The 14,998-nt window shown below is 42.0% G+C and overlaps 1 protein-coding gene across 6 annotated transcripts in view; it reads left to right on the top strand.

Moving 5' to 3' along the window:
• LOC107224376 (protein jim lovell) overlaps nt 1–7,795 on the top strand; it is a 123,246-nt gene extending 115,451 nt beyond the window's left edge. For all 6 annotated transcript variants that reach the window (XM_046739520.1, XM_046739532.1, XM_046739513.1 and 3 more), the window contains one exon: nt 971–7,795. In XM_046739520.1, the coding sequence (XP_046595476.1) occupies nt 971–2,810 (1,840 nt within the window). In that variant the 3' untranslated portion in view covers nt 2,811–7,795. The remainder of the gene's footprint in view (nt 1–970) is intronic.
• The last annotated feature ends 7,203 nt before the right edge of the window (nt 7,796–14,998 follow it).

The following is a 14,998-nucleotide window of genomic DNA, read 5'->3' on the forward strand; positions in this document are numbered from 1 at the left end:
TGTCGGGATTCGGATGTCCCAAAAGGGACAATCACAGATTATCTTTGAATAATCTATGAGCTTGCGTAGAGTCACACCATTTTGGAGTATTATCGTTTTTTTCCACTTTAAATGTCAAAATCAACGTTACTGCGGTATGTTAATGATAATAGTGGTGAAAATAGGATTAGTTAAAATCAATCACAGATAACGTCAAAGTTAATCAGCTTGTACTTTAACTACGATTACACTTATCATTGGAAAGATCTGAAACTGTAACAAGTATAGATGCATAATTTTTTTTGGTTATCTTTTCAAGAGTAAGCTTGTTAACAATGGAAGTTTGTTAATTCTGTAAACTGAGCACAATACATTCGTAAGTAGAAGAACGCTATGAAAAAACTTTAAAGTTCGCACGATTTTTTGACGAAGAAAAATAATTAATCTGTTGAACCAACTGAATGCACGATCACGGGTGTCTGAATAAAAATTTAGACTCTCCAACTGGATATTAACTGTAAATTTGTTGTAGTAAATACAGCAATGATTGAACCAAATAATGTTTATTTCGATCGACTAAATATTTATTTGGCCGCCCGTGATAACCGATTTACTTGATTCAACTACTTTTTTATCTGCGTCTCAAAAATGTCAGAACGTTCAAAAAGTTGTTGGCTAAACGGTGCTGGAGCTCCTTACGGTTGAACAAACTGTACAGCAAATAGAAAATTTCAGCTTTTGCCAAATAATGGACATTATCCCGCTGTTGTGCGAACAATTAGGCACCGTATAAGACATATTTATCAGTACAGTGCGACTGAGTAATATAAATTATTTGCACGGTCTCGCATAGTAATTCACGGAATTTTTCGGCAGAGAGATTTTTCCAGTATTCGAATAGATAAGCGAGGAGTTGTCGGATTTACGGCAAGCTCAAAAACACGACAGCGCGGTAGATTAAAAAATGAAAAAGCATTTTGAAAAATTGCAGCCCGTTCTTTGCACGGATATTCGTGGAGCACCCCTGCAAGCATCCGATTATAGTCCTGAAGGATTTCCCCGGGACCGAAGTGACCGCGCTTGTGGATTTCATGTACCGTGGCGAGGTCCGCATCGGCCGTCACGAGCTTCCGGGCCTCATGCGAGCCGCCGAGAGTCTTCAAGTGCGGGGCTTGGCGTCGACGGAACCACGACTCGCGAGTCCGCCCGAAACCCCAACGACGGACATCCTCGGCGAACCGTCGACGCCGGAAGACGCCCAAGGAACACCGGAGGACGACGACAACGCGTCGGAGTGTCAGGCGCCACCCCGAGACCTCTACCACCATCAGGACCACCAAGAAAACAGACTGCCGCACATGGGCCACCTCAGTTTCTCCCTACGAGAGCTGAGGGACTCTTGCAGCTCGCCCCTGATGCCGCGGAGGAAGCAGGCTCGCCCAAGAAGAAGATCGGGGGAGCTCCTTCCCCAGGATCTGAGCCGCCCGCATACGAATCCGACACCGAGCCCGCCCCCGACCTGCGGCCTGAACCTCAGCAGTCAACCGCAGCCAGCGGGGCTGCAGCAGAGCCAGAACAACCAGCAGCAGCAGCAACAGCAGCAACAGCAGCAACAGCAGCAAGAAGACATAGCCGAGAACCTGTCGATGAAGAGGTCGACGTCACCCGCCCCCGGCGATCACGTGATAAAGACGGAAAGCGAGACGGCGAGCAGTCCCCGCGGCTCTCCTCTCACCGGTCCCAGTCTTCACCTCGACGGATCCCTCCAGGATTTTCCGGCGGGTAGCCTCCCCGGGATGTCGGGGCTTTCGCTCACGCCGCCGCATCACCACAGCGAGTACCTGACAAGTCTGGGCCAGCTCGCGGCCCAGTGGCTGCCCAATCACCCGCAGAACCAGCTAGCCCACCACCCCCGAGAGGAGAGTCCTCACAACAGGACGCATCCCTTTCAGCAGCAGGATTCGCCGCTGACTCAGAGGCGGTCGGTCGCTGTTTTCCCGATGGACGGTGCGGGGCCGCTGGGGGGTGCCGGAGGCCTGTTTCCCCCCGGAAGCGGACTGGACCGGGGCTCGCTGCTGGCCGATCTTCACGAAAACTTCAAACCGGAAACGCTTCACGGTCTATTCGGGGGCGCAAGCCTGGGACACCACCCGGTGAAGAAGTCAAAAAAGCACCGAGGCGACGGCGAAGGTCAGAGACGATGGAGCGAGCACACGCGACTTCCGGTCGGGCGGCCAAAGGGGCAGCACAGCGCGCCGCGCGGCGGCCCTCCGAGGTCCTGGACGAACGCGGAGCTGACCGAGGCGCTGCAGCACGTCTGGAACAAGAAGATGACCACCTCCCAGGCTAGCCGGATATTCGGCATACCGTACAACAGCCTGCTGATGTACGTCAGGGGGAAGTACGGGAAGAGCCTTAAGCTCGAACAGCTGAGGAGGGACTGCACGGGGTCGACGACCGGCGAGGTGATGAACTCCCTGAACAACAACGTCAAGACCGCCCAGCCGCCCTCCCAGATGCCCCACGCCCTCGCGGGTCTTCCGCATCCCGGCGACGAGGCGGCCTTCTCGCATCCTCTTCTCGGCGGCACTCTTCCCCAGGGCTTCTTCCCCGACTTCGGGGCGGCTTTTCCGGTCCCCGTAAGCATGGTCCATCTACTGCCCCCCAGCGAACAGAAGGCCTACGAACCCCCGCCACCCAGCGCCGGGGGCGGCAGCGGCAGCAGCGACGCGAACCCCCGGAGCCGAAGCCCGTCACCAGCCGCCCACGACTCCTTGGTGCAATCGACGCAGCCACCCACTGCCCTGCTTCAGCAGAACGGAACCGAATAGGACCGTAACGGAACGGAACGCGAACGGGAACGGAGCGACCTTACGCTTCGAAATTACCCTCGGAATTCAACGGGGGAGCGGTAAGATTAGCCAGTTAATATAAAAAAGACTTCGACGCTGCACGTACATAGAAAACAAGAGTTGCATACGTATACTTATTACATGTATGTATATATACATATACGTGATACTATCTATATGTATATATGTATACCTGTATACATGGTATATTGTGAACATGTTGAAAACAGAACAAACAAAAAAAAATGAAAAACTCGCCCATCATTGTAATAACAGGATGCTCTTCACACAAAGACTGACCCCCAGGCCCCTCGCCACCCCCCCCCCCCCCTCCCCGCCCGCCCCTCATCAACGAGAGGTGGTTCAAACTGCGATAACGCGGTGCTTACTTCCCTCTTTGAAACGACGCAAGTTTCTCACTATACAAAGCTGTAATATTACTTACTTACTTACTTACTTACTTACATTTACAATACGCGTATAATATGCATTACTACTCGCAAGACCACATCTCGCTGTGTTATTCTTCGGCTTTAATACCGGCAATCATTCTGTGTGTTTTGCTTACTTTTCCCGTATATGTATTTACACAGGTGTGTATGTATTATTATGCGAGATCAGTAAGTGAATTCCAAAGGACGAAAATTATCCAGTGTCGCGTTGATTTTTCTCTCAACTTTATTAAACAATTTCCGAAGATCAATGTGCTCATCGCCGTTGCGTGCATTGAAATCTCTTAACATCTAATTCAACGTGCTCTATTCAATTATACACTCAGATTAATCACGTACCTGGAATTGGTTAGATTGACATGAACGCGAACTGGTTATTCGTCCGATGATTGCAATTTCACAGCACCACTATGAACAGTTCCTGCTACGTTGAGCGATTATACCAAATAGTACTGTATTAAATTATGGATGAAACGGTAAGAAAGAGAAAAAAAGATTCGAAACGCAGTGCGCCACGCTTCACTCGAGACGGTATCCGCGAAGCGTCATCCAAGTTAAGTTCAATTCACCAATAACCGGTTCGTAAAATCAGCAAACAAAATCAGCAAAGAGACACAAATTTTTTCGCGTCGAAATATACGTGAAATCGCAGATCAAATTCGAAGCTTATAATATCTAACCCCAATAATTTTTACATATCGCATTGAACTTGAAACAATCACATCACTGTCCTTGCTCGTGATAAACTTCGACTTTGATCCGCGAATTCGTATCGCAAAAACAGAAGAAGACAAAAGAACAAGTAATAATAATAAAAATAATGATAATAATAATAATGTTAGTAATAATAATGGTAGTAATACAATGATACTAATAAAATTGACCGTACAAGGAATACTTAAACGCGCCTTTGCGAAGGTAAAAAATCCTCGTTATCGAATACAAGAAGGAAACAAAATACAGAAGAAATACGAAATCAGACAAACATTTACAAAAAAAGAAAAGAAAACCAAGAAACACAGAGTGTAATGATAATAATTATATTGTAAAAGTAATAGCGACAAAACAACATCATCAATTAATGAATAATAATAATATTAATAATAATAATAATAACAACAATAATAACAATATACTTTCCACGATGGCCAGGGGTGACCACAGGGTTTCGCGAGGTTGCCAGGCTTTCTCTGAGAATAAATATAACACATATGGACGTGTACCTATGTTTCGTTGATAATGAAATCGGATCGTGTATACATGTAGGAAAAGCGTATAGTCGTGCATAGATACGTATTACAGATAAAGGAAGTAGGCTGCAGGGTATGGGGAGAAATAGTAAATTTTCGTTAAAATCGGGGCCCACCGAGAGGGCGCAGGGTTACATCGCAAATGTGCAGTCCTTGGGGCTGATGTAATAACCTGTAATAACGCATTAGTTATTCGCGAGTCGGAGCTGCAGGCGTGCGCGCACGAGTTTTCAAAATTCAACCACGTTCACTTTTCGCCTCACGATATTTCCTAAGCAAGGCTTTGCGTCATTGAGAGGGTGTATGACGCACCATGGACCATGGGGATACAGCCGAGGGGGTGTTCCTTGAATAAGTTGAAATCGTGAACCACTTTGGAAAGCGGTCAGTTTAAAGTCGCCTGAAATCACAGTTCGAATCGCGTTAAAGCATGAAAATCATTGCAATCGCTTGTCACCCGATTTGCGAATGAATACCCCCTCGGATGCAACCCTTACCAATCACCTAAAATATTTCTTGAGAATTTGAGAAACAAAATTGTCTGTCCTTCATTCTTTAAACGTTATAGACACTTTGGAAAATGAATTCTTTAAAATTGAATTGCGACAAATTTGACGGTAAGTGTTCGGCATACGCGGATAAATTTCCGTGAGTTAAAAAATATACAATCTGTCGTTAATGCAATTACTGAAATACGTGACGTTCAGAGTGTTCGTACAACTTTGATTACAATATCAATCTCGTTGTGCATGTAATACACGTAGGATCGTAGAGGTTGTATGCAGTGTCATTATACCATTAATAAATGAACTTTAGCGAAGTAGAGAGAAAGATTGAATGAGAAAAGTTGGGAAGGTATGAGAATGGTGGGTATGGGAATGTGAGTTATGGAAATGAAAGATAGACGCAAAGAATCGCGCGCTCGGGGCGTGACATGTATGTGCTAGAACAAAGAAAAATAGTTTGTTAAATGTTGCATAGTTGATATTAGAAGTTTTGACCGATGAGAAACTAGGATGTGCTGATTCAAATACAAATTCGACACGAATGGACGACTGCAATATTATGGTACAATAATTATACGGTTCCGTAAAGAGGGAAACGAGAACGAGAAAGAGAAAGACAGAGAGAGAGAGAGAGAGAGGGTGCAAGAGAGAGAGAGAGAGAGTTAGCCTAAGAGTGAAATATTTGAAGAATAAATTTTTTATTTCAATTGTGTGACTGGTGTTTTAATTGGTTTTTAATATTTGTTTTTTACTAGACTTTTAACGTGTCTAGAACAATAATAGGTGTGTACGTGGGGTCATTCATTCGTTTCTGAAGACGAGTGCAACTCGCACAGCCGTTTTGTTATACCTCGCAATAGCATAAGCGGCTCTTTCTCACCCGAGTCTCGGGTTCAGCAACGAATAAACGAGTATAATACATTATTATATAACACCTAACCGTATACCTATTGCTATATTTAAATTGTGACATTTAATTAACGTTGAGGGTGCTGTACATATGCGATATAATCTTGAAGAAACAGAGTTGTATAATCGCCGCTGCTTTCTTTTCTAAATAGAAAGTTTGGCAAGCTCCATAAAACGTTGTATTAATCTCGCTTTAAACGAACGATGTTGTACCGATATACGTTCTTACAAAGCAAAACGGGAATGGAAAGTGAAGAGTGAAAAAAGGAATAAAACCGCAGAATAAAGGAAATACAAACAAACTAAACTGCACAGGGAAACAAAAAATTTATCTTGTAAAAGAGATCCACAATTTGACACAATATTTCGACAACCAGACGGAAGCGCAGGGTAACTAACACATCAGGGATAGCCACAGACAAATCTACGATAGATAAAGAAGATTTAATGAAAAAAAAAATGATAAAAAAAAAAAAAAAACTACATAGGTATTAAACTATAAATTAATTCATAATACAGACTATAGAGAATAATGAAGAAAAAAAAAATTAAAAATACAATATACGACTATTTCGTTAAAAACTTAAATAACAGAAAATGAAACAAAAAGAGGTAAAGAAGCAGATTCATTCACGCCGTTATGTCTCATGTTACACACATATTATACCTACCGTGGAAGCGAGAGAATCGAGATATAAATAGATGATTATTGACATAATGAACTAGAATAAAGTAATGTAAGAAAACAAGTGGGGAAAAAACTCAAAAATAACCCCACAAAAATTGAGAAAAAAAAAATATTAAAATCACACACGGAGAGTGTATCGGATACGGAAATATAAATAGTAAAATAATAAATGTATAGACCACACAGGCTTCCAGCCCCAACAACAGCCTGTACAATACAAACCGATATTATATATTATTGATTATTAATTATATGTATAATTATACATATATATATATACACACACACATATGTTATATATATATATTACGTGTACAGGGTGTTTCAAAAGAGTTTACAAAATTAGTCTTTCGTCAAGCCGCAACCTATTCGTAAATGCATAGGTATATGTATGTGTACGCGACGCAGTACCCGTAAAGTTATAATACACGCCATGTATAATATTTTGGTCAAAATTTACCGTGCGGACTATCGTTCGCACAATTGTTCAAACTTATCGAACGACGCAGCTGTTCGCTATACCGCTGTCACTTTTTATCGCTTTAATTAAGGTAATGCCTCCCCCACTTCCTTGCATAGGTATACGTATACGTGTTTAAATGTATACGTAGACCTCTATGTATAATATACCCTTCTGATTCCCTCTGATCTAATTGATTCCCCCCTCCTCCCCCCCCCGCCCCAGAAGTTGCCTCCGACGCTGTGTATATATAACACTCCCATTGGCTAAAGTCATGATTTGTTTCCGAATTAACGTGCGGCTCTCGCCCGTCACAGTCGTACAGATGCACACCCACCCTCACCAACACATTTCCAACGATTTGCCAAACATCGGTTGGTTAACGCACGCATATCCAAGAAATCACGCACGCCACGCGACGCCGCGCTCAATGCGGGCGAACAAACCGGTAAAATCGGGCCACTCACAATCAGTCACTTTGCGTCGCGCAATCTGACTATATTCTTCAAGACTAGTTACACGTGATGCGAGACCCGCCAACCACCCGCCTAAAATCCATCCCCGAGATTATCCGCCCCCACCCCGCTTTGTAACTTCACGGTATCGTATTTCCGTCACTTTCGAACGGATCAGGAAAAGAAACATCGGATATGTGCGTTCGGACCGATAAGAGTTGACCAATCGCTTGACCCATTCTGATAAAATAAAACAAAGTATACTGACGTCTGTGTAATACTGTAAATACACATACCTATGCCTGTACGCGAATGTTACGGTGTGGCGTCTCAAGCGGTTTTAACCATTTTCTTTTTTCATCCGAGAGATTATGTTGTAACGTGCGTATACGTAGTTCGTGCAAATGAAATTATTCGACGATAAGCGATGAGAAAGTGAGGTAGACAGATAGAGAGAGAGAGAGAGAGAGAGAGAGAGAGAGAGTGAGAGAAACATTTTGTGACTGTCATGTATGTGTGAGACCCTTGACTCAAAAAAGAAAAAAACAAAAAAAAAAAATCTACAAAAATGAAAAAGAATGAAAAAAATTGCAAATTTAACAAATTTCGAGTGAGAGAGGTTTGTAGAAATATGTGATAGGCACAATGTGCGGACTTCAGTATTATTTTGCGGTTATATAATGAAGAATGAAATATCGAAAATGAGAGAGTGAGAGTGAGAGAAAGAGAATGAGGGAGTGAGTTAGGGAGAGGAGGAGAGAGAGAAAGAGAGAACGAGAGAAAGAGTGATGAACGAGAATGAAGCTTAATAAAAAGTAAAAGTACACGAAAATTAAATGAATAAATAAATACGTTAGCTAGAATTAAAAAGTAAACGCTGTTTTTTCGTTGTTGTGAGTCCTTTAAAGAGAGCATATATGATGATGATGATGAACGGCTGGGCCTGAGTCGTCGCCGTTGACCCCGTTGACCCCGTACCACGTTTATAATTATTCTCGGAGGATTTGGCAAATTTGTCGAGTCGCCCCGGGGTTCCGGCGACGGCTTGGCTTCGCCGCGTGCAGGGCGGATGGATGGATTGGTTGAAGGAGGAGCCGTTGTTAGGAATTCGGTAGACCGTTGCCATCTCCGCGAAAAATCTTCGCGACTATCAAAATCACGTATAAGATAAAACGCTGTAGAATTCCGCCCTCTAGGGCCCCGGAGTCTGTATAATCGATGATACTTATCGTATTGTATAATAATATATAATAGAAGTATAGTTAGAGGAACGCCGTCGGTTACTTTATTAATTATTTAATTTTGTCGAATCAAGACGAAAGAATATTATATTATATATGTATTATAGTTGAATTATTGGACCGGGGTGCCCAGGCGGGACACGGCGGGGCTCGCCGACGACGACGGTAATAAGTAATACCTATTATTAATAATTGTTACGAACTTGGATCTGGATACATTTTTTCATACGCACGATAATGATTAAAGAGGAAACAAATATAATAATAATAATAATAATAATAATAATAATAATAATAATAATAATACTAATCATCAACCACCTTCACACACGCGCACACACGACCACGAACACGAAAATACACACGTACGCAAACACGGATGAGACGAGATGAATAAAAACAATAATTGTAGTGAAATGAAAAACGAGAAAGGTTGTATTCGAATTTTCAGGGTGCATATCCTAATTTTTAACTATCGTTATTATTATCATTATCACTGTTATCACTACTATTATTATTACCATTTGTTTTCCTACTATTATTCTTATTCTTCTTATTCTTCTTCTTCTTTTCCGTATTACTATTACTATTGTTATTATTAGTAGTAGAAGTAGTTGTAGTAGTAGTATTAGTATTATTATTATTAGTAGTAGTAGTATTATTATTATTCGTATAAATATTATTATTTTTTTATTATTATTATTGGTATTGTTTTTCGTAGTAGTAGTATTATTATTGTTACTATTATTATTATTATTATTATTATTATTGCGTCCAATATTCGTTAAATTTGTAGCTGTTATTATTATTATTATTCTTATTATTTTATCTTACTATTATTATTACTAGTTAAATTATAAGATTAATTTTTCCGGCACTCCTCAACAGTAATATGTAATGATTATATATTATTTATGAGGGGGAAGTCGCCGTGATTCAAGTTCCTAGAGCACGGGGATGAAATCATATACGATGACACATGCAATAAAGTTCTGTTTTATCGTTGAAATGTTCTTTGTTTTATTTTTTGTGCTTAATTTAAGCAAATCAATTTTTTGTTGCATTTTTGTTTATCACATAACATTAATTATCTATAATTTGGAATTTGTACATAATAGGCAAATGGTTATTTATGCATATGAAATTATACACACACACATACATATATATATATATATATATATTATGTGTATACACATATATGTTTCGTTTATAAACAGGATTATTATACATATGTGTATTACCACGACGCGGGTATCGACATCCAGTGTTATATTTCGGATGCAACCTTATACCATACGACGATAGAACGAGGTAGAGAAAGCGAGAGAGCGAGGGAGAGAGAGTGAAAAAACGTTTAAGAAACGTGGAGAGAAAAAGCTTCCGTGTCACGGGGAAGGGCTGCTAACTGTTTCCGAAGAATGTAAGGCTATCGAGAAGATTTGAAACGTGCAATTGCCGTCAAGAATGGGTATAAAAAGAGGTATGAAATAAGTAAATGATAAATAAATTAGTAATCGTTTCGCCGTGACACTTGCAGCTGTAATGAAAAGTATGGCCGGAGATGAACACACACATACATGACTATAGTAAGTGACTTGAGTCGGTTGTGCTGTCACGTAGTTCCTAAGTTGCCCTAGCCCCGGAAAGCGCGTATAATAACAGAAGCCTGGTATCAAGTGATTGCTTGTTATACGATAGCAGGAGTATAATGAAAGGGAAAAAAGGAAAGAAATAAATAGCAAATAAAAATTTAAAAAAAAATAAATAAATAAAAAAACACAAATACCACACTGCTGAATATATTATAATATACGATATATTTATACTGATTAACAATATGTACCATAATACAATTTTAATACTACAATTAATTATATTATACAGAGCCGCCGACACCCAGTATATTTTTTACAGGTTTACATTATATTACAGTTTATAATGTTTGATATTAACGATACAATACAATTACCTACCTATCTCGCTGTGCTGCACCCTGTGGGCGGCAGTGGTCGTCTATCCTAAAACTTGACAATTAATTTGTCACGGAATTTTGAACCCTGTCGCCCGCGAGGCAAGCCATTCTATATGCTATAACTACAATATACATTACATCGAGCCGGGATCCCGTCGTTGATGCGTTGTCGTTGAACAGGAAAAATTACGTAAAGAAACACGATATACCGATGGAAAGAATGAGAAAAAATGTCGAGGAAGTGCTAATTTTTGAAATTCACCTCGCGTTCAGCCCGCTCTATTGAATCGAGACGGCCGATCGGTTAGACATCACGATTAAGGTAAAGTTCTGTACATCGACGGTAAATCCCTCCGACGCTCGTACCGATAATCAATGGATGCTGCATACTTGTGATACGTTTACTGCTGGTTACTACAGAGACTTCCTAGTCGGCCCTACAACAGGGCCGACGCCACTAGTTCACTTACGCACACATAATTCACGTTTATACGATTTATCATTAATTAATTAATTAATTATACTAATTAACTTATACATATTAACATTTATAGGTGAAGTAAATACAGATGAACTGTGGATATATGTAATACAAATGCGCACGAGGCTAGGGCGAGGCTAGCTACCTGTCCTTGAACCTTATCCTGAAACTATGACCCAAGTTTACGAAATAATTCACTCGAAAACCATACTCACCCGCCCTGATAATGAGAATTATTGTATAACCTCAATAAACTGTAAATACAATTGTAACGCTCGATTCTACTTGGCACCCTCACGCATTCCTTGATCGTTTCGACGGTAAGATTTTTCTCGTCATTTTTATATCTCTCCTGGATAGTATAAGGTACGTAGAAAAAAATAAAACAGTCGTTTCGTCTTTAATCCCAAAGTAAAAACAATTAAAAAATTTGATAGTCCGGTGTAAGTTAGTCAAAGCACTACGAAGAATCCTATATAAGGAGTAGCAATAGCGTCGCGACTATTCGCGATCGCATTGTTTAATTTGTAAAACTAATAATGACCATGTTCGCCAAGTGGAAGAACGGTAATCAATGTTGAGACGTACGTAAAATGCTGTGTCCACCTTATTACAAATTTCGAATCCTTTGTGTGTAAGATTCCACGCGTTTTGGTGCAAAACTAGAAATTTATATAAAAAAAAGTATCTTTTCGCAAAATACTCTGTAAAAATATTCCGTGTTGTTTGATTTCCATTCGGACTTGTGTAAAATTTGCACAAACTCGTCTAAAATTCACGTATATTTTCTCATTCGGAGTGAAATTCGTCTTAATTTTGATGAGCTTGGGGTATGCAATTTGCATGAGTCCGAACGAGCTTCACACTACGTGAAATCAACGCGATTTTTTTTTACAGAATAAGTGTTGAGGCAATTTAATGCTTCTTCCGTCGTTCTTTGTTTCTAAAAACTTGCTCTGTGAATTCTGTTCTGAATCGTTACACAATAATTATAATAACTATACATCGTAAGTTATTTGAAGCTTCTACAAGCCCAACTAACGTGTCGAACAAAAACAGCTCAATAAATGTATGAAACACGAGTGAGTCATCTTGCGCGATTGAATTAAAGCCTATTCACTCCTAGTTTTAATTTGTGTATAATAATTTAGTACAATATCTACACGAAATCTACAATCATATCGACTGTGATCTAATTCAGTAATTAGGGTTAGCATCTTACTTCGTTTTGAAATAAAAAAGAAAGAAGAAAAAGCATCGCAAAGGATTGATCATTTTTAACGAGTCGTATTATATCTGTACACTGTATGCATTCGTGTTGTAGTTTACGTCTGCATAGCTTGTACCATCTGTGGTGACCCTGCGGTGTCGTCGCAGTCGATAACAAATACCTTAAATCCGCACTGATGATGAGGATTGACAGCTACAATTTGACGTCAATGGCGTGAGCCATTGATCCAAAGTCGATACAGAAGGTACCTACGTTTAACACCTTGTAACAAACCGTAGGAGGATAGAAATAAGTTGTAAACAGTCAACCGTTCGCTGTTCCATACAGATAAGGGAAGCTGCTCGGCAGCCGGTAAGAAGATCCAAGCTACAAGACCCTCTCAGTGACTGGTGCTGCAGTTGGGAACATCGGTTAAAAATACAGCATGCGGCTAAATCAGCACCGGTTGAATACCGACAGAACCACACTTGTGACGCATAGCCCCAAACCTATTCAACCATCGTACTTACCACTTGTAACTTGGACACCATTCTCCGACGAACAGCATCGTCAATCTCATCACCAACCAACCAAATTTGCTGATTCCTACACATTCGTCATCAGTTGATGCATATGAATAATCAACTACCAAACTTATCTATCAAGGGCTCTTGACCAGCTCTTTGGCCTTCATTTTAATTCCACTAGGACTTATGTCCCTGGCAAGTACAAGCACAGCAATTGAACCCTTGAATGCGTCACTGATTCTTGGTCCGGCTCTGTCCACGATTACGCCTGACCTACTGGCAACCCACCAAACGCGTCTGTTCAGCAGGACATGAATGATAAGGAATGATGGTATCAAGACAACAGACAATTGACATGACATGAATTGGCGGTACGTGATTATTGAGAAGAAATTGTCATTAAAATTAAACAAGATTTATTTTCCAGTTCGAGTACAACGAATATAATTTTGTTCGAAATCACTATCTGTCCGTGTGCCTCACGCATGAGTGTGCAGGTAGATACATGCTTGTCCAAGGTTGTAACTTTAATCTGGTTCGATGTCATCTGATAACCCTGCAGAACACCAAAGGGTGAGCGGCTAGTGTATTCGGCAGTTGCGGGTCTTCGGCGATCCTTCTTCTCACCTGATGTGCGAAAAAAAAAAACGGAGTGCAGTGGTCGGATCAAGCGCAGGACGACGTCTCATAGACCTTCTCAATTTCTTGAGCGAACAAAATGCAGCGTTCGCACGTATGTAGCTAACGAAGTGGTATATTGACCGAAGAGATAAAGTTCCACCTCCGGTTTTTTCACTCTCACAAGCCGTGCAGAGCGAGATATTTGAGGAGAAGCTCCAATTCTGCCGATGATAGCAATTCAGGCTTTATAACCACGTTCAATGATAATAAATTACTATCAAAGGACCAGAGTGAATTCCAACGCGCGAGAAAGGAGTTGTCCTTACGCGATCTGCAGAGGAAAACGCTAACTTGAGAATATTCGGTATGGTAGGTTTCCACTGATTATCTAAATCGGGTGAAAAGAGAAACTGCAAGCATGCGAATATAATGCAGACCATGTATTTTTCGTGCCACTTGGCATGCTTGTAGTATATAAGATCGCGGAGAAATATCTCCCCCGTTCTCTCATTCCAGGCACCAAAAAATAAGATACTGCGCAGCGGTCCGATGGATCGGACGATCGATGCAGCGGCATGTTGGATCAATCTATCGTACGCTGCAACGGGGGAGGGGGGGAGGGGGGGGGGGGGGGGGTGGTTCCATGCAATCTCCGAAGCGACGAAGCCCAGCTGGCAGTCGGAAATCGGTCCGGAGCGGGGAACGATCTAATAATAATAAAAAAGGGCCGCGGAAAACGATCGTCGTGCCCGGGTTATAGATTCCCTGTCGATCCGGGTTCGCCTCGGCTTGGATCCGGTCCGGGTCCCGGTTGGGACCTAAGCAGCGCGATCAGTGGCCCGGGGCGACTGTCTCCGGGATTGATGAGTAGTCGGTCGAAGCAATTATTGTTATTCTGATTACATAATAAGCCAGAGGTACGGCGAAGGGGGTAGAAGGGCCCGGGGTGGAGGCATAATTCGAAAGGGGGGTTTCGGCCGAGTTCGGGCTGGTTCCGCGAATTCGAGTAATCGATTCCGTCATGTCGCGGACCACCCGTAAGGCCCTAATAAATAAGTAATGCATTGGGGAACGGAAGATCGGACGAGGGGTCGCGGTGGCGGGGGTCGCAGCCTCGCGATGTACGAAACTGCAGAAGGATCGGAGGTGGGCTCCTACGGCTCTATACAGGTATACAGGGTGCAGCGGAACAAGGTCTCAAGTTGCCTTGCAGGCGGGCGACACCCGAGTCGGGGAAAGGAAGGCGGCCGGCGGTTGGCCCGCGCGGTGCGGAGGACTCGTGTGTGCGGGTGCAGGTGCAAGTGCGAGTTAACGCGCGACGCGACACTCGCAGGAGGTGTCGCAGCTAGCCGCGGGTTCAACCGGCGAGGAGGGGTCAATATGAAAATGCTC

This window comes from Neodiprion lecontei, chromosome 1 (genome assembly GCF_021901455.1).
Source record: "Neodiprion lecontei isolate iyNeoLeco1 chromosome 1, iyNeoLeco1.1, whole genome shotgun sequence".
In the NCBI taxonomy this organism is placed as follows: Eukaryota; Metazoa; Arthropoda; class Insecta; order Hymenoptera; family Diprionidae; genus Neodiprion; species Neodiprion lecontei.